This window comes from Caenorhabditis elegans, chromosome V (assembly GCF_000002985.6).
Source record: "Caenorhabditis elegans chromosome V".
NCBI lineage: Eukaryota > Metazoa > Nematoda > Chromadorea > Rhabditida > Rhabditidae > Caenorhabditis > Caenorhabditis elegans.
This window is the reverse complement of record NC_003283.11, coordinates 9,463,981-9,483,495: the sequence shown is the minus strand read 5'-3', so window position 1 is coordinate 9,483,495 and position 19,515 is coordinate 9,463,981. Positions and strand designations below refer to the sequence as shown.

The window sequence follows — 19,515 nt, the reverse complement described above, 5'->3', positions numbered from 1 at the left end:
AAAACAGTAGATCCGCCCTTTTTTGGGCTTCCCACTTTCTATACTCCTTTTTGCCACCTTTCTATCACCTTTTTGCCTCCTAGTTATCGCCATTTTTCGCCTTCCGACAAAAAGGTGGGAGAAAGTAGGCACGAAATGCCGAGTTACAAGATTGGGACCAAATACTGGAAAACGCAATGAGCAGGGTTGACAAATATGTAGAGATGCTTTCATTCTTTTTCTAACCTCCTTCAGGAAACGAGAATTCAATAAAATACTGGAAAAAATCACAAAAGAAAACACAGAGCACCATGATCAAGCTTTATTCAAAAAATCATTGATAAGCGGAATTGTTGTTACCACCAGTAGGGTTGCTTGCCTTCTGGTTATCATACGAATTCTTTCCATTGTCGAGGTACACGGATCCCATGTTTTCTTGGTTGTCTGGTTGTGCAGGCGGAGTAGTAGTTGGTGGTGGGGTTGCCGGTTTGACCTCTTCCTCAGGCTTTGGTGATGGTTCGACTGGAGCTGGCGCCTTAGTTTCATCATCACGGTTGGCTGGTGGCGGAGTCTTTCCTTCTTCCTCAGGCTTCTTATCAGCATCCTGGTTCTCCTTTGAAGCCTTTTTGGCTCTCGAAGATCCCTCGTTCTTGTCCTGTAATTATTCAATGAATACGAGAATAATGAAAGATACGACGATTACCTCTTTTGGTGCTTTCTCTCGCTCCGAAGGTTCCTTCGACTTTTTGATTCTCTGAGATCCTTCTTTCGAGGTCGCAGACTTTGCAGCACCGGCACCACCCTTGGCAGGAGCTGATTGAGAAGCAGGAGTTGGCGGCCGAAAATAATTATTATGTTTTCTTTGGATTCTCTCAAAATTGTTTACTTTAGCTCCACCAGCTGGAGCCTTCTTCTGTCTCTTCGAGTTCTGGTTTTTCTTATCACGCTTGGAGCGTTTCGATCTTCCAGACTTTCCTTTGCCAGCTCTGGAGTTTTCGCGTTGACCCGAAGTGCATGCAACGGCAATAACAGCTCCAGAAATTGAAGCAGCCGCGGCGAGGCACACTGAAATATATATTGATGATGTTAGAAAAGCTTTATTCGCTCTCTAAGAACGCATATTAGTTTTACATGAACATCGCTTAAGCTTTAGAGATGTCGAGTTCACGACATTATGAAACTACTCGCGGTAAAAGTTCCGAAATATTCATGATGAAACTCATTATGAATACATCATAGGCATTAGGGCCTGCATGGAACATCACTGAAACATTGAACGAAACACAAACTCTCAGTAATTCATGGCATCGTGGAGTTGCTCCATTTGCAAACTCATCGTGGTGTCGAAATAAATTTTACAACAAGTCGAAACTAACTTTGAGGCAGGGGGAGTTTGATTTGATTGATAAGAAAATAAAAAGTTAAGTGTCAGTTTACGTTTAAATATTTATTAATTTCAAGATTTCAAAGTTTAATTCATCAACGTGAAATTGCATGAAATAAAATAATAATAAACCAATATTTTTTCCATATATTATTTCCACTCGGATTCAAGAATTCCCACCAATTCACATAGATCACAGGTTATTCACATTTCAACCCGTTTACACTTGTTCAAATTACCCTATTTTATATTTAAGAGGCTATTATTCCTGACAAAAAGTGACCAACAGGGAACATGTTTCGAGTGTTTTGTACTTGGACAATGTGCCAATTTTCATTTGAAGTTTTGAATGGGATTTAGACGGTGTGGAATCGGAAATGAAAATGTATGACTGGATTGAAACTGTATTTGTGACCTAATTGGTTTCAATCTGTACATTTATGCTTCTCGGTGTTAAACAAAAATATATTGAAAAAAAACTTCAGTTTGAAGATACGTATATAAACAGCTCCCAAAATTCAAACTCAGTAGCCTGAAGTAGTAAAATATATTTAATTATGGTCTGTTTCTTTACATTTAGATTGATAAAAAATTAAGATTCCTTCACTGGGGAAACGAAGTTTTCAACATTCTGCGGAATTTTTTCTAGTTTTTTTTTTTTGGTCACTTTTTGTCAGGAATAATAGCCTCTAAAATATAAAATAGGATACTTTGAACAATTGTAAACGGGTTGAATAACCTGTGATCTATGTATGCGAATTGGTTGGGAACATTTTCTTGGATCCGAGTGAAAATAATATATGGAAAAAATATTGGTTTATCATTATTTTATTTCATGCAATTTCACGTTGATGAATTAAACTATAAAATGTTGAAATTAATAAATATTTAAACGTAAACTGACACTTAACTTTATATTTTCTTATCAATCAAATCAATCTCCCTCTGCCTCAAAGTTAGTTTAGAGTTGTCTTAAAATTTATTTCGAAACCAAGATGAGTTTGCAAATGGAGCAACTCCACGATGCCATGAATTACTGTGTGTATTCATAATGAGTTTCATAATGAATATTTCAGAACTTCTACCGCGAGTAGTTTCATAGTGTCATTAACTCGACATCTCTGAAGCTTAAGCGATGTTCATGTGAAACTAGTCTGCGCGCTTGGAGAAAGCTCTTCTTATGCCATCAATATATGTTTATAATTTCAGTGTGTCTCGCTGCGGAGTAGAGCGGAGCGGATCTGGAAGCGGAGCGGAGCGGATCTGGAAGATCGAAACGTTCCAAGCGTGATAAGAAGAACCAGAACTCGAAGAGACAGAAGAAGACTCCTGGTGCTAAGGTAGACAATTTTGAGAAACTCCATAGAAAACATAATAATTATTTTCAGCCGGCAACTCCTGCTTCTCAATCAGCTCCTGCCAAGGGTGGTGTCGGTGTGCCAAAAAGGCTTCAAAGGAGAACCAGGATGCAGACAGGAAGACTGAGGAAGAAGACAAGACTCCGCCACCAGCCAACCGTGATGATGAAACTAAGGCGCCAGAAGCTCCAGTCGAGCCATCTCCAACGCCTTAAGAAGAGGTCAAGCCGGCAACCCCACCACCAACTACTGCTCCGCCTGCACAACCAGACAACCAAGAAAAACAAATCCGCCCATCAATAATTTTTTGAATAAAGCTTGATCATGAGGTGCTCTGTGTTTTTATGTTTCCGATTTCATGTTTTCTTTTGTAATTCTTCCAGTATGCTATTGATTTCTCAAAGCTTCGTTATCACGATTCTGTCGTTGACCGATGTCTTCTTACGTGTTACTGCTTTCAAAGACTTTCGGTACTTGTCTTCGGTAGCATCCAGTTGTGATCAGAGCTGAGATATGAGCTGAGCTGGGATCAGCTGCTTCGTCACATCGAGTGATGTGGTTTGGAGCCAAGTGCAAGTTATCTGGCTAAGAAGTATATTGTCTCACGCAGGACAGAAGTATGAAGTGTCGAATACTTTCTAACTGTGCGGCTCTAGATTGGCTGAGCAGGCCATTATAGAGTATCCAGAAGCAATATAGAGTATCCAGAGACGCTATTGGTGCATATACTTGAGCTACTATGATTCTGGATGTCAGGCAAAAATGCACTAAAAACGTCAGATCGAAATTTCAGAGTGTAGAAGCTCTCAAAACCAACAATCAGTAGTCTAAATTTTGAACTTTTTTTCAAGGAACTCAATTGTGATCTTGAAAACTACACTATTGAACTCGTTCATTGTACTAATCATATTCAGTCTCCCTTCTAAAATTTAAAGGGTAAAAGTATTCTTCCAAGAAGTCACGTGACGATTTCCACTTGAGATGTCTACAACCAGTCTTTGCCTCCCTCTCGAATATATTACACCCCTTTCGTTCACTCCACGCACATTTAAAATCTCGATGACCTCGACACAATCTGCCGGAAGTCAATGAGATTTTGCAAAGTCGGGATTTGATCTTTATACTTTGTATATTCTCTGATTATCCCCTGGTACTGTTATCATTGAACATTTGTTTTATTAATTTAACCAATTTATTATATTAAATAAATATTAATCCATACATAAAAACAAAAAACGTTTGAGATCGTCAAGAATCGTAAGCGAAGCACGTGTTGAAGCACAAAGATCGGATACAAATAAGAGCAAAGGAAAGAGATGATGGGGAAAAATTGAAAAATAATAATTATGAACTTGATCAATTAATTAGGAACGTCTTCTACGAAACAAACTGTTCGACTCGATTTGCTTCTTTTCGAACAATTCGAATTGCGGCGCTTTCTGAAATAAAAATCATGTTGGTTATCAAGTCCAAGTTTCGGAAATGAATTTGCCGCCTGGTCAATTTGCAAATGGGAACAGGTTCTTTTTCAATGCAACTTGACCGACCTTTTCGATTCATTGAAATGATCATGACAATTGTCTTATCACTCATCACTTACCGTAGTTGTCGTAGAAGTAGATGGAATAGTTGAGGGAAATTTGCTGACCACCCGATTGTTGCACTTGTAGAGAGTATTGATGTTACGAATATCAGATGGAGAGAAGTAATCTCTCTTTTGCCATGGTACACTTCCAAAGTTGTAGTGCATAATCGAATTGGCATCGTAACCGCCCATGTAGTACGACTTGGCACGTTGATAGATCTTGAAGTTGTAATGAGATGCTGATCCTCCAATACGGCGGTCACGATCGTCTCTCTGATGCTCGTGGTAGAATCCGAGAATGTGCATCAACTCATGCATTACAGTTCCCCGTCCATTGTAGAGAAGGCAGGAAGGATCAAGCTTCATGCGGGTTTCAACTTTTCCATCACGAGTTCCGAAGAGCCAGCGACTGCTTTGACGACCAATATAGGAGAAGCATCGTTCGAGCTGATAATGCTTGTTTATTTGGAGATAATGCTTATCAGTAGAACGACGTGGACGGAACCGAACACAAGTGACATCTCTGAATGCTTCCATTGCAGATAGAATTATTCCTCTTTCAGTTGCAGTGTAGTGAGAAGCAATATCATAAGGTACTTCAGCGTTTGGCCAGAGACTGAAAAGGAACAGTTTGTTATTTTGAATACGAGAAGTAGAGTGAATGTTGATTTTTAGAAAGTTTAGTGAAAGAAAGAACAAATATGAGACTGATCACTCACTGTGATTCCCATTGCCATGGGTGAATAGCAATTCCGCGTTTCTTCCTCATTGGGATCTTGACGGCGATATCGTCATCCTTTGGTGGTTCGGAGACTGACCGTTTTGTTGGAATCTGGAATATTAAAATTTTAATTGAATTGGAAGAATACTTAATTATGAACACCTACCTTCACGGCGATTTCATCGTCTTTTTCAGGTTCGGAAACTTTTGAAGCTGTCAATGCTAGTAAGGAGAAGAAAATAATAAATCGGTACATATTTAAAAGTTAGAAGTTGGAGTGGGTGAATATAAGAAACAAGCACACTGTTTTTTGCAGCCATGCTTCGACCTTTAAGTACCGGTCATCTGCATCTACTTCTGCAGATCCTAAGCTCCGCCTCTTCCGCCCGCTTCCTGAAGATCATGCGGGTCTTGCCTCTGTCGCCTCCCAATTTGCACTTTCCGAACGGCCATGACCACTACGATCAGGTGGGAGGAAAAAGTAGAAGACGTGGGAGGGGTACGGTAACAGAGAGTACGAGAAAATGGTGAATGAAATGGGAAGAGAGTCTTCATTTGTAATGGAATAATGAGAGACATTAGAGACGAAGATAATGCAGATTTTATTGGTGACGGTGGGATGTATCGACTGGTGTAGAAAGTCACTGACACCCACGCTATTGCAGTGGAAGACGAAGGAAAAGGAATGAATCATGAAGTCACTGGATCTGATGAGAAGAAGTGCAAATAGAAATAGTACTTTTAATGACTTAATGACTAACAAAGAAGAGCCAGAGATTCTGACGATAAGTTACAATTGAATCATAAATAACACAGAATTTGAATTGGTTGCTGTAGGACTTTTGAAGAAAATCAACCCTGAAGTAGTTGAAGTTCAATTTTGGCTTGATTTTTTGTTAATGATAAATACATCATGAACTTACAAACAGAAAACAAACGGAGTGTCAATTCGTCTCAACACTGAAATTAAAACTATAAAATAGTATGGCATCACACGGGCTCACGTCCATGTGTTACTTTCTAAGTTGCGGAGCTGGGTTCAAAATAGTTTTACAATACAGTATATAGTTTTTATTTTCCAGATCTACAGACTTTTCTGCAATCATGATGAAGCATACAACTATTAAAATAACACATACAGTTTGAACTGATTTCAAAATCTTCGTCACTCAAAATTTCTCACTTTTGTGTCTACCACTGTTCTTTTCTTCTTTTCACTCTCTTTCTCCTTATTTACAGACAAGGATTGCCATTTTCAGACTAGATTCACAAGGAAAGGAAGTCAATCTAGTCCCGGACTTTAAATTGAGACGTATGTCATTTGAAAGCTTGTGTTTAGACTAGATCACCATAAAAATTTCAGCGGCGGAACTCTGAACCCCTGAAATCGATTCTTTCAGTGGAAATAATTTTTTCTTCAATTTTTAAAAACTGCAATCGGGTCCTTTGTAAAAAATTGTAAAATTTTGTAAAAAGGCTCAATTCGAAGAAATATGTAGCTTTTTGCATGCCCGGATACAAAAAATAGTTTTGGAATTTTTCAAAAAAAAATTTTTTTGACCAAAAATTTGGTGTCCATGGATCGAAAAAATTTCAGATTTTTTTCAAAAAAATAAAAATTTCCAAAAAGCTCCCACATTGTTTGTTAGACCCTAAAAACCCCCAAAAACAATTTCTAATCTCTCAGAACCCCTTTTAAGGATATTTACTTGACCTAGAATTCAGCGAAAAAATGCACTGGAGCACTTTCAGATAGCGATTTCAGGGATTCAGAGTTGAGTTCCGCCGCTGAAATTTTTGTGGTGATCTAGTCTAAACATAAGCTTTCAAATGACATACGTCTCAATTTAAAGTCCGGGACTAGATTGACTTCCTTTCCTTGTCAGTACTTTGTTGTGTTGGGGGCGTTCTTACTTGTTCTGTTCTTTGAATGTTGAATGATTGTATTGTAGATTGTTCAAGTGTTCCATTTCTGTTTTGGTACATTTTTTCTTCATTTTTTGTTGGTATTGTTTTGATGTCCTGATGTAACTTGATTTACTTGCAGTTTGAAATTTTACTAATTCCTCTCTTTTTCCAGCGATTTGAAAATATCCCAGATAAACTAGATTTCTTTGTATTTTTATTGGAGTTTTGTTTATAGGACATCAATAAAGACAAAGTTCATAAGAACTTCTGCAAATATATTGCATAGTAACTAGTGCATAACTAGTTTTATGTTAACAGATCGTATTTCACAGTAAAAACAGAAGCCATCGATAGTGTAAGTTGGAACTCCCAACAGTTCAATCATCATGTTACAAATGATCATGAATATCAGAAAAATAATATTGTCGAAACTTACTGATGTTTGGTTTATCTAGTTGTGAGACAATTTTATTTAAAAATTCGCTCTATTTTCTTGAATAAATAGGCATTTTAAGAAGATGCCGGTATAATGCTGCAGATACGTTGTTGCACCAGAGATCAAAAACATTTTAATGTAGCATTTTATTTTGTAGACAAAAGTTTTTTCCTCGGAAACTACAATATTGATTCCAGTTTTCAATTGTTCTTTTAATTGGCATTTTGAAAGAATATACACCTAAATGCGCTTCCCTTGAATGTACGGTTAATTTACAGAATTTGTTTTAAAACTTGAATCTTTTAGTGCACTTTTTCTGTTCCACATCTTATAATTTGATAAGATGATGTAGAACAAGTTGATATCATTTCAAATATAAAGTTGCAAAATTCTCAACTACAATTACACTTTTCGCTTTTTGAACTTACTTCTCATCAATCAGCAACGTCATTCAGTTGTGCATACTCGTGCAAATGTACCTCCACAATAGATTACTATGCTATTTTAGTCTTCTTCCATTACCTAGTCATCTATTATTCTTGTTTCGCCAAGTGATGTATTCCATACTTTTCAACCAAAACGTTTTTGTTCCAGAACTTTCTCATAGTACAATCAGTACCATGATCTCTACATGTCTCCAAAAAATGTCTTTGCAATGACTGAAATAACTAGTTCTCATTTACAGATTGTCAGGTTGGTTCGGGTTTCCAAGACCCCTTTAGAGTGCACTTTTTGCGCACTTTGTCACAGAGGGCACACACTTGGAAACAGACACGAGATGTAGACAGTTGTGTATGTGTCTTTTCAATAAAATACGTAGAATTAAAAGGGATTCGAATACAAATTTCAAATTTACAAAGAAGGAAGTTGTAAGATTTCCAAATAGTTGCAACTGTTTTATGGCTCTGCTTTACGGTGCCTCAACTTTTAGGAATCAGGAATCAAAATGGTCACGCTTTGTGATAAAGTAATCAGGTCAGTTATTTTGAAATTACCATACTAAAATTAATTTCAAACACAGTGTGAAAGATATTTAAAAAATATTTTCTACTTCCACGTTTACAACCAATTGCCGTCAATTTCAGAACTTGATTTAGCCATTTGCATTGTACCTTAATTTTTTTTAGAGTTCAAAGAACAAGATCATATTTGGTCGATAATCAGTATTACTTTTATTTTAATTTGACAATAAAATTCAGCCTTTCAAATTTTTCAGTTGGAAAGCAATAAGAAATCCTCCAGTTCTATTTGATCTAATAACCTTATATTTCAAATCTTCTAGACTTCAGTTCCTGTCTAGGTTATGACGTACCACAGCGGATATCGAGAACGGTGTTTATTGGGGTTTTAAGTGATAAGCAAAGTCTGTGATAACTCTGCAAAAACAGTGTGTTCAAACACCGTTTTTCTCAAGGATATTGGATATACTGCAAATGGCATGTTATCTCAAAAGATACATTAATGGCAGACACCCAATGTTATATTGTATCTTATTAAAAAGTCACAACATTTAGGAATTAGATAACAAAGAACAGCAGGGGACGAAGATTCTCGTTTTATATTTTTAAAATTAAGTCCTACTCGTCTTAGAGCTTTAAAAAATTCTAGATGCTTGTCAATAATGAAGGCTTCCAACAAAGTACAGAATTCGAATTTTAACTACTGCACACAATTTTCAGTGTGTCCAATCCAACTGAATGTCAAAAAACTTTCATGGCTTACGCTGTTTCTCATGTCTGCCATCATTGAATTTCATTCGTGCCTGCCTACCTCTTGAACTTATATAGTACTAAATTTACAGACGAAAAATTGCAGATGTGTGTAACTCGCCAGCAAAACGAAAGATAGATTATGTTAGCCAATGATCTTAGCTACCGTTTCAAAAAAAAATTTAGATTGCGGGTGGAAGATATTCCCTAGGTAGGCAGTAGTTTGTGCCTGTACTAAAAACCATATACATGGGCGGCATACACCACTTGGTGATTGCCAAAAACGCCGATTGCAGAAAATTTTAAAACTCGGCATTTCCGAATTGCCGGATAAACTTTATCAAAAATAAACACTTTCGAGTTGTGTTTTTATCAGATTATTATTATAATCCAATGAACGTCAGATTACGCAGACGGTGACACCTTTTCTTTCGTCATCATCTTTTTTTTTTTGAAAGAGATATATAGAAGTAACAAGCGTGATCTCGGTACGACATCAATCAGGCGTCTGTAGGAGGCTGGTTTTTCTCTTATTCGTTTTTCTGTTCATTTCGTGTGTTTTTCGTATTCAATAAAGGAGCGGATAAGATACAGATAAAAGAGGTGATTCTGTGTGAAAAACACGGTGCAAAACTTTATCAATCGAAGGAAACGAAGAGGATGGGAGAATTGTAAAAAGTAGGGATTAAAAGTGTAGGTTTACATGAAGATAATGTAAAAGAAAGAAACTGTCAGTTTTATCATCGGGAGAGTTGAGAGTTTTTAAAAGGTATTTGATTTTAAAATAAGTTAAATGTGTGAGCCTGTATAAATGATAGATCCAAGTTTGTCCAAAATTTATCGTCCGAATCTCATGTATGCTGATTTTCTCTTCATCATATCGTGGTCCTCCTCCTCACCCATGGAACGTTTTCCGAATCTGAAAATAAATAAGTTCTTAATCTCTGAATAGCTCACTATTCGTAAAATAGAGTGATGCAGAAATTACAGTGCATTTTTTTTCCACTTCTACGACTTTAAAGGCGCGCGCATTTATACAAAATGGTCCCGTCATTGGTCTCGCCATGCGCTCAACAAATCAATGGGATGCGCGTGGCGGGACCATTGCGCGAAAATGCGCGCGCCATTTGGTTTTCAATCAAAGGGAAAATATCACAAATCAGCGGAAATCCCATTGCCATGGTGTTCAATAAGTGAAAAACGAATGTCTCTTTTTACTTACAAAAATTACGGGAAATTGTTCAGAATGGTCTGACGTCAAGTGTCTTTTTTCTGAAATAGTCTCTCAGTAAAAATTGTATGACGTCACAATGTTCAAAATTATATTTCGGCGATTTTCGCGAATGAAGCTATGATTAAATCGTTTGAACACACGTTTTTCAGTACTTTCACAAAAGAACAACAAACACGTTACTCAAAGAATATGGTACTGAAGATATTAGCTTTAAGAAAAGATAACTGACATTAAACTAGAAACATATCTCTAAAGAACTATTTGCCAAAAAATGTTAAGAAAGAGTTGATCGTTTCAAAATCAAGAAATAAAAGTTCCTCGATTAGTATTTTCAGATATTTCAAAGGAATAAAGTTCCAGTTGGTCCTTACAAGAGCATTCTAGTTGTGCGTAAGATATCCTCGTGTTTTTGTGTCAACTTAGAAATGAATGGGTTCAGCCATGTTTACCCTAGAATAACTTTTTTCGTTTCTTTTCACTTCTCTCACCTCATGTATGCGGATTTTCTTTTAAAAAGATCATGTGCATCTCCATCAACTCCTTCATTTCCAATAACTTCCATATCTGATGATCGCTTTCCAAATCTGAAACATTTCTATGTTTTTTTTGAATAAATATTCATTCATTTTGAATAATAATTCATTCATTTTGTGTCTCATCTGAAACTCATTCACATACCTCATGTAGGCACTTTTTCTCTTTTCCATTGGCATATCATCTTCTTGAGGTCCAGATCGCTTTCCAAATCTTCAAAATAAAATAATTTAATGACTTGGTCTCAGACACTGGGAGGTCAATTGAGGTGAAAAACCAACCTCATGTAGGCGGACTTTCTCTTTTCCATATCAATGTCATCTCCTCCAACAAGCTCTTGCTCATCACCTCCGCTACTTCTCTTTCCAAAACGCATGTAGGCACTCTTCCGTTTTTCCATTTCCATTGGGTTTCCACCGTCAGAACGTCCGAAACGCATATACGCTGATTTACGCTTCATCATTTCTGCAAAACATATTTTTGAACAGGTGGCCCGAGAGATACGTAGAAAATGAAAGTTTCATGAACACTACAAATGACATGGTGCATCGTGTCCTCGGTAGTATATTTTTTTGTTGAAAAAATTACCTCTCTCCACTTCACTGTCCTGTTGTGCGAATGCTACAGCGATCACCACGCCAAGCGTCAAAATCAACCCACGAGAGTTCATATTCTGGAATAATCATATTGTTTTCAAAATAATGATTAAAAACTGAAAACAAGATAAGAAGGCAGGAATGGATTTCAGGATTTTATGAGATAAGAATCCTTAAAGCAGGAAGCAAATATTATACCTATTATACCTTGTTTTTCATATAAAACAAAAATGAGTAATAACTAAATAAAAAACGTTGAACAGAAAAACATAGAGATTCAGCTATACGTCTGCGAAGGTCAGGTTGTATGAAGTACATTTTCAACTTTTCATAAATATCATCTGGTAACGTGGGGCGTGGAACATGTCTGAATTTGGATGAGGGGGAGTACCAGGTGAAAAGTTGGTTGAAAATAAAAAGATTAATATTATTATCTATTAGTACTACTACAAAAGAGCAAAAAGAAGATGATATTGGCTTAGAAAAGAGCCTCCGAATGAGACCCCCGACTCGCTTTTTTGAGGGGAGGAGAAGCGGACGAAGAAGTGGGCGGAGTCAAGCTGTTGAAGGTATTCCTTTCTCCAACGGCTCTTTCCCGCCCTTCACCGTCTTTTTGCTGGTTTTGGTGGGGGCTAATCCGAATTTGGGGATGAGAAAGGAAGATTGACGTCATGTTTAACTGGTAAAAAAGTTAGTTTTATAGGTGGATCCTAACCTGAGTCAAAAGCCAGACAAAACAAAAACACGGAGTTACCATAGAGAATATTGAGAATTGCAATATTTCTGACTTTTCACCGAAACATTGAAGAAGAGCAAATAAGATTGATGACATCAAACAAGGAAATTTGATGGATTCATTTCGAGATTCAAAGTGACTTGTATCGCAGCTCATACTCCAATTTTCAGATTTCAAAAAATACAAAAAAGTAAGAGAACGTGAGAGAAGGAACCAAATGTGCAGTGAAAATGAGTCAAAGAACAAATTAATTAATTTTTATGGACTTTGTGGGAAAATCATTTTTGAGATTTTCTAAGCATGTTTATGAGACACCTTGAACGAGAACAAACGTTCACTTGAACCAATATTAACATTAAAGGCAATTGGGTCACTAAAATCATCAATTCACATATGCACCACACATTTCAAAACTGTGCCCTGTCACTGTTTCGTTAAGTGTAGGATCTTATGGTATTTTAAAAAAACCCAGTCAACAATCTGACAGTAGATTAACTTTTATTCCACATCAATACATCCACTGAACCCAATGCAAAACATGGTGCATCGACCGAAAACAAACAAAATAATTAGAAGCTGTCTCACTTTAAAATAAATAAACATTTACTTGCGCAATATTCATTTAAGTTAAACTATTTTTTCGGTCAGCTTTAAATTCCAGCTAATGTGAGATGAAATCAGAAGTTCGGAGAAAATCAGGAAGTTTTCGTGCTGAATCTTGTTGCCAATTTTCGATACTCTTTGGTTAACATTTAGGAAACTTTGATAGATCGTATGATTTTCAGTTATCGTTTTTTTAAATTATGAGTACTCATCTAATCCGTCTGCTCTAATAAGGCTTCTTTTGAAAATGTCAATGACGCATATAGAACAATTCTCATATTTTCTTATTAGTCATTTTTTAGACATTATCACAATTGAACTAGGATTTAAGAATTTTATATCTCGCGATTTATACTTTCCTAAAGAATATTTTAAAGTTAGTTCAATAAATATTATAGCGTTATTCGGGAAATATATGATCTTCTAAACTTCTTCGGTTTTTCAGAAAATCATCTTAGTTTCAGATTTTTCAAGCAATATTCCAATCAGCTTTTTGTTTTGGTTATAGGGTGGACAATTCCAGGAACATCCCAACACTGATCCATCCACTGCGTCATTTGATTTACTGCCGTTCCCTGGAGAAAAACAATTCTTTTTTTTTGGATTAACTTTTTAAGAAAATAAAATAAAAAGAAGATTTATATATGTTATTTTAAAAAATAAAAGAACAGTACTTCCTGATCTGATTCATGGAATCACTTTTTTTTGGAATTTTTCAAAACCAAGATGAAGCCATAGATTTTTTTTCATTTTGCAGGACTTGCAAAATCCCAGAACTAGTATTTCACTTTCCGGATCTTTCAAAAATAAAAGCGTCCTGAAATTTTAGGTTATGTAAGCAGAAGTGACGTGAAGATGGGAAAATTTTGTGTTTGTTAAATTTGTACTACATCATTAATAATTGAACAATGAAATTGAAACATTGAGTTTCAGGTGATCAGGTGTTTTTCGAAGGTTAAATTGATCTTTGAAGTTGGAAAAACATAGACAATTAAGTGCTAAAAATTTCAGTTAGCTGTGAAGTGTCAAAATGAAAAAATCGTAATTTTCTAATAAGAAATTTATTATTAAAGTTTTATTATGTTATTTCAGTACTTTAATGCGACCGTCATAGGGAAAAGAAATCTAGAAGATTTTTAGAAAATTGTAAATTTACGATAATTTTTGTCAACATTTGTCAGAAGGATTATTTTTTTTTGTTGTTTTTTTATGCAGTTTCCTGCTTCTGGATTAATTCTGAAATTGTTTGGTTTTTCTTACAATTCTGAAAGTTAATCAAAGATTTACTTTAGAAAGAAAGTATTGAGTGAATTTGCATTATGTTGTGTTTCTGGAAACAACAACATATCCTTGAATCAAACATGGGTTGCATTTTGGAAAATCTTTAATTCTTGATATGTCATCAGAAGTCAAGCGTCTTCATTCAAAAAACGTGCTTGTTTTTTCACATAACTTTGATTTTCTACAACTGGAATATCATATGTCGTGTGACATTTCCTATCCAATTGTAAGGTTTCAATAATCAACATGAAAGTGATATGAATAGATATTCTGATTAAATATTTTTTGAATAAAAATTGAAAGATAAAATCTTCACTGAGAGGGCGTTGATTTCTTTTGTTGGTTCGAGTCATCTTCCATATATGGTTAAATAAATGTGAGAAACGATCGAACACCTTAGTCTTCGAAAAGTAGTGAAACCAAAAAGTTACAGAACATATAAAGAGGAAGGAAAAGGTACGGGATAATCGAAAATGCAAAAATGTGTTTCAACGGGCACTTTGTGGCCCATGTGAGCCACCAATAGAGGAACTTCTGACGAAGAAGCCAATTGTGACTAGATCATTCAGACATCGTGAGAAAGAAATCAAAGACCTGAAGGCATACAACAGAAGTCTACAAGAGAATGAACAGAAGAACGGAAGGATTTAAAATTGTGCAGATCGTGCACAGAATCGTTTAGTTTGGTGGGAGTCTGGCTATTTGAAGACGCAAAGTGAAATGTGAATGGTAAATTAGCTATTCACAGTGAGGGGTTTTGATTGATTTTTTTAAATTGGAATTAAAACCTCAAAAATATTGATCAAAAAGGTAAGACTGAATTGAATTCAACACTTGTGTCTACTCAACATGACCTTCACATACAAAATGAACTTTCTCATGAGTTCACCTGCCGAATTGTATGCAAATGTGCATTGAAATATTCATACCTAGTTGAATTAAGCATGCATGATGTTAAGACAAAGTTTGGGAAAGAATTCGCAATTGTTACTGAAAATACTTCAGGTACCTTTTTTTTCTTATTAGTATTGCACCCCAAATTTTAACACCGGTGATATTGAAAATTGTCCAGTTATATGCTTTATCTATTTATGCACTTCTAATAATTGAACATTTTCAGTCGCTGTTAAATCAGAGAAATTGGTACGCAAGAGAAATTGGCAAAATACAGTATTAAAAAGATTGTTGTTCCATTTTAAACGTATTGATTCCATCACCGTTATTGTTTTTTCCACGAATGAAAATGTTAGCTGGAAATACTTGTTTTTAATTGTGATTTTTAAAAAAATATTCCTGCAAAGTTCCATATTCAGAAGGAACATTTCTTTCCGTTTTTTTGCCCATTCATCGTCCAATCTTCTTTTCTTAAACTTCACGTCACTTCACGAACATCTTCTTTTTGCTCTCTTTTTCATAATTCTAGGATTTCCTCCTCCCACTTCTTTTGACCTATAAAACTTTAATGGTGGTTTCCCGAAAGAAACGGAATTCTGACTAGTATACGTATTCCTATTTCGAAGTCAAACTCCAAAGTGCACGGATTACTTGCGAACGCAAACCGATAAAGTTACCGTAACCAAAGCTAATCGTTTGTGGTTCTCAACTCTTCGCAAGCTAACAGCTTCTTTGACGGAGGATTATCTCAGAGCTATGGGACTGAGAACTTAGATTCTTCAAATGTTCATAGAAAAGGGGTTTGGAAATTTAGCAAGATTGAAATTAAATGGAAATATTCAAGTTATTTTTTTTTCATTTAATCAAATGAATAAATGAGATCAAACCCGGTGAACATCAAGAAATCAAATAAAGATTCTATAAATGGACTTAAACAGCCTTCAGTCTTTCATCACTGCTCATCACACGGATTATTTCTTCTATTTTCAGCCAAACTGATACACCACTCGTTTATTACTTCAAGTCCAGTCCAGATTAAACGAATATTAAAAAACTAACAATTCGTGAGATTTTCAAATGTGAGATTAGTGTCGGAGGTGGATGGATGACTTCATGGGAATTATGAAGATTTATTATTTTCTAGATAAATTGCAGTTATTTTGTAAAACAGGGGGCATGTTTCATTGAACTTGAACTGATAATAATTGACGATATGAAAGAGTTACAACTCGGTAAGCTTTGGGGTCAACACTTTTTTAAAATGTAATCTTTGCGCAAAAAACTGAGAAAAGATTGGCGCCGAATTGCGGTATTGTTTTACCTTTTAAGACTTATCAGATTCTGGAAATACTTCCATGTAAAGTTCTTCAAAAATTAGAGTATAATTTGAGAATTTGTTAGAATCTTATGTCCCTTTTACAAGGCTTTTGTTGGAAATCAAGTTCCAGTCTTTGATTAATACCAATTACATTTCTTTTAGAAACTTATCTTTTGAGGTCAATTGAAATGGTTTCAGCGTTATTTGAATGCGACTTCTCTTTTGAATAGAAACCTAACAAGAAAATCACGTCAGTTTTCAAGACCTCTCCTTTTTTTCACCATTCGTGATTTTTCATAAAAATTTCAGAGAAAGAAAATCGGGGGTCCGAGTATCAAAGATGTTTTCGAACACAAGTTCCCGAGCCTTTTTTATTATTTTTTCCTTTTTTCTTTTCTTCATTCTAAACATCGTTGCGCTGCTTACGTTGGCGCCGCCAGAATCACATGAATAAATTAGGTGGGTAGAAGAGATTTCTTCGGGGAAACGAATAAATGGAAAAGTAAGAAAAAAGCGATGAACTTCGGCAGAGAAAAGGGCCCGGAAATTGAATAAGGATATAAGAGTTTTTGGAATGGGAAGCAATTAGATTAAAAACGATTAGTAAAGAAGATAAGTTTGCAAAGGAAGTTGAGGTGAGATCTCGTGCTCAAGTCACTTCCGTTGTCAGGTTATAGATCATTTTTTGGGGGAAAAGTGAATGATGAGCAACTTCTTGAAGATTTTATTATAGAGGGACTCCGAAATATATAGTTTGCGTCGTATTTCAAAAAAACATTTGAAACGGAGTTTGGAGCTTCAAAAAGTCCGATGACAAGGATTCTGATTTATGAAGGACAAAAATTTCATGAGAGATTACTTACTGCTTCACACAACCAGACTAAGAATATTCAATTGAACACAGATTTATTAGAAACTTTTTCTACAACTGCAACGGAATGTGTGGAGCATGCAAAAAAATATATTCAAGTTTTATGGAAAGTGTGTATCAATGACATCTTAGACGTCATTCCTTTTAACTGTAATAATTGTAAGCAGTAAAACCGAGTACCCATTTTATATGTCTTCGTTTATATTAACATTAAAGGAATTGCAATTTCAAGAATTTAATATTTCCTGTGTTCCCAGACGTTGTACAATTTATGAATGATGGCTAGACTTACCCTCTGATTCATAACTTTTTTTAGAGAATTCTTATAAGACCGGTATTGAATGGTTTACTTTGAATTCTTATCAATAACATTTATTATGAATAACACAAAGTGATCGAACTAATTGAAAGCATCTTTTCTCTAAACGCACCCTAATTCCTATTCGATGATTTCATTTTAATATTCACCTCTTCAAAGCTTAGTTTAAGCTTTTTTTGTGGGTTCTTAAATCTTGTTATCAATCTTTGGTCATTTGATCATATGCATCTATTCATTTTTTTTGGTGATATTATCAAGTGATAAGATTAGATGAAGATGAAGCCGGATAAAAGGACTTGTGAAGACGCAAAAAAGCTCCGATTAATTATGCAAAACCTACTCTTCGTCAGAAAACAACATTTAGTTTTAATAAATGTCTGGCGTGCGAATGGAATAAGAGGAAATAAACATGTTAGATAGAAGCCTGTCAGTGTGTAGGTGGAATCCTAAAGTGGAAAAGCTTTTGGGAAGTGCAAATTGTTTTTTCTAATAAGAATCAATGAGTTTTCTAGAAGAACTGCAGTTTTGTTATCGGAAATTTCCTATTTAATTGACTCTGGAGCTTTATCAAAAAGAAATGACGGACACACTTTCAGAATATTATCAAAATATTGCGGTTAAAATTCAGTAGGAATAAATTGTAAATATTTTCAAGTTTCTTAAATGTTTGAAAATTTTTAAAGCAGGCACACAAATGTATGTTATACATGCCTACATATGTAGCCAGGCATAAGATAGACATATAGGCATGAACAAGTGCTTGCCTACCAAGGAACACTATATTTTTCGACATTATTGTTGATATTTTAATGGTCCACTGCATCTTTATTTGAAAATGGATGGTTTCTCAACTTAAAACAAAATTTTTAAGATAATCTGGAAAACCAGTGTTCACCTGAAAATATAATAGTAGATAAGTCCCCCCCCCCCCCCCCTATAAGCCTGTTTATTTGTTTTACTGTGGATTTTTAGAATTAGTTCCAGGCTTTCTTAATAACTCCTCAAAATAAAATATCAGATGTTTTGATTAATTGAACTTTATCGTTCCAGAAATGGGGGGAACCACAGTTTTTCAAAGAACTCGTGAGAACAGTATTTTAACACCTGCAAATATATATTCTAGTTTTTTAGATCGTGATATTAGTATTGCGCACCTACGGAGAATTCAAGAATTGTTCTTGCTTTTGCGAGACCTGTTTTAATTTGATGAAATTTCAATAAAGTTTTAATTACTAGAGTAAAATTGCACTCAAATGTATACCAAGAAAAATGGGTAATTTCTTTGGAACTTCGAGACCGTTGAAAATCAAGGTAGCATAAAAGACAAACACAAAAAACGGAAAACTCAGCAGATTGGAAACAGATTCTTGAAACTAGCAAAAATAGAAATGCGAACTGATCTTAAATTTTCTATAACTGGCATTTGAAAAATGTATTCGAAAAGCGGCTTGAGATACATTTAGCACCTAGAAGGAACTGACCAGACGAAAAACTATTCGGAAGATGTCCATAACTGAATTCGTCGTATTTACATAAAAGACCAATGTAAAACTTGGTCTGGTACACTTCTTTTATTCCAAATCGAATTTTAGGAACACATAAAAGACGATGAATATTGGGAGGAGTCAGTTGGTGACGAGAACATACATTTCGATTTGGAACCTTCAGAAAAAAGAAACGAGAACCAAGAAATGACGACGATTCATCTCGTTTTTTGTGCGCGAATGTGTAAGAGGACGCTTCGTTCAAGAACAATTTCAATACCCCAATTCGAGCATTATTAAATGGTGACAGATTATATTGAGCAATGGATACGCAGACACACTTATCGTCAAAATTATCAAAGAAGAGGATGATGTGATGATGATGGAAGAAAAGGAAAAAGAAAGGATACGCTCGATTGAACAAGATTTTTTAAGAAAATAGGGGAAATGGTCAGAGATCTTAGCAGGAAAGAAGAGAAAAGTTTGAAATATTCGAACAAAAAGAGCAAATCGGTTAAGAGTGCACCTGCTTAGTTGTTACACAACAGACCGAAAAAGTTTTGTT

General features: G+C 35.3%; 3 protein-coding genes, 3 non-coding genes and 1 pseudogene across 7 annotated transcripts; 2 read left to right on the top strand and 5 right to left on the bottom strand.

Moving 5' to 3' along the window:
• Positions 1–313: 313 nt before the first annotated feature.
• Positions 314–1,315, bottom strand: K06A4.8 (annotated as a pseudogene). The gene is made up of 3 exons: positions 1,269–1,315; positions 683–1,044; positions 314–634 (listed from the first exon to the last, which is right to left on the bottom strand). Coding segments are annotated over exons 1-3 (730 nt in total).
• A 1,514-nt stretch (positions 1,316–2,829) lies between these two features.
• K06A4.6 (Ovule protein) lies at positions 2,830–3,024 on the top strand (the record flags this gene model as incomplete). Its single annotated transcript, NM_001380728.1, has 1 exon — positions 2,830–3,024. One exon carries the CDS (start codon positions 2,830–2,832, stop codon positions 3,022–3,024), a length of 195 nt encoding a protein of 64 aa, NP_001366777.1.
• An 870-nt stretch (positions 3,025–3,894) lies between these two features.
• Positions 3,895–5,333, bottom strand: nas-3 (Zinc metalloproteinase nas-3). Its single transcript, NM_073044.5, has 4 exons — positions 5,194–5,333; positions 5,026–5,138; positions 4,322–4,922; positions 3,895–4,160 (listed from the first exon to the last, which is right to left on the bottom strand). Exons 1-4 carry the CDS (start codon positions 5,281–5,283, stop codon positions 4,086–4,088), a joined length of 879 nt encoding a protein of 292 aa, NP_505445.2. The 5' UTR covers positions 5,284–5,333; the 3' UTR covers positions 3,895–4,085.
• Positions 5,334–5,354: 21 nt separating this feature from the next.
• On the bottom strand, positions 5,355–5,481 carry K06A4.12. Its single transcript, NR_069197.1, has one exon. It is a non-coding gene; the product is annotated as an Unclassified non-coding RNA K06A4.12 (non-coding RNA).
• Positions 5,482–5,547: 66 nt separating this feature from the next.
• K06A4.11 lies at positions 5,548–5,689 on the bottom strand. The gene has a single exon (NR_069195.1). It is a non-coding gene; the product is annotated as an Unclassified non-coding RNA K06A4.11 (non-coding RNA).
• Positions 5,548–5,689, top strand: K06A4.14. Its single transcript, NR_069196.1, has one exon. It is a non-coding gene; the product is annotated as an Unclassified non-coding RNA K06A4.14 (non-coding RNA).
• A 4,014-nt stretch (positions 5,690–9,703) lies between these two features.
• flp-6 (QQDSEVEREMM) lies at positions 9,704–11,521 on the bottom strand. The gene is made up of 5 exons (NM_073043.6): positions 11,437–11,521; positions 11,130–11,313; positions 10,993–11,061; positions 10,803–10,898; positions 9,704–9,999 (listed from the first exon to the last, which is right to left on the bottom strand). The coding sequence occupies exons 1-5, from the start codon at positions 11,516–11,518 to the stop codon at positions 9,918–9,920; spliced, it is 513 nt and encodes a 170-aa protein (NP_505444.1). The 5' UTR covers positions 11,519–11,521; the 3' UTR covers positions 9,704–9,917.
• Between the last annotated feature and the right edge of the window lie 7,994 nt (positions 11,522–19,515).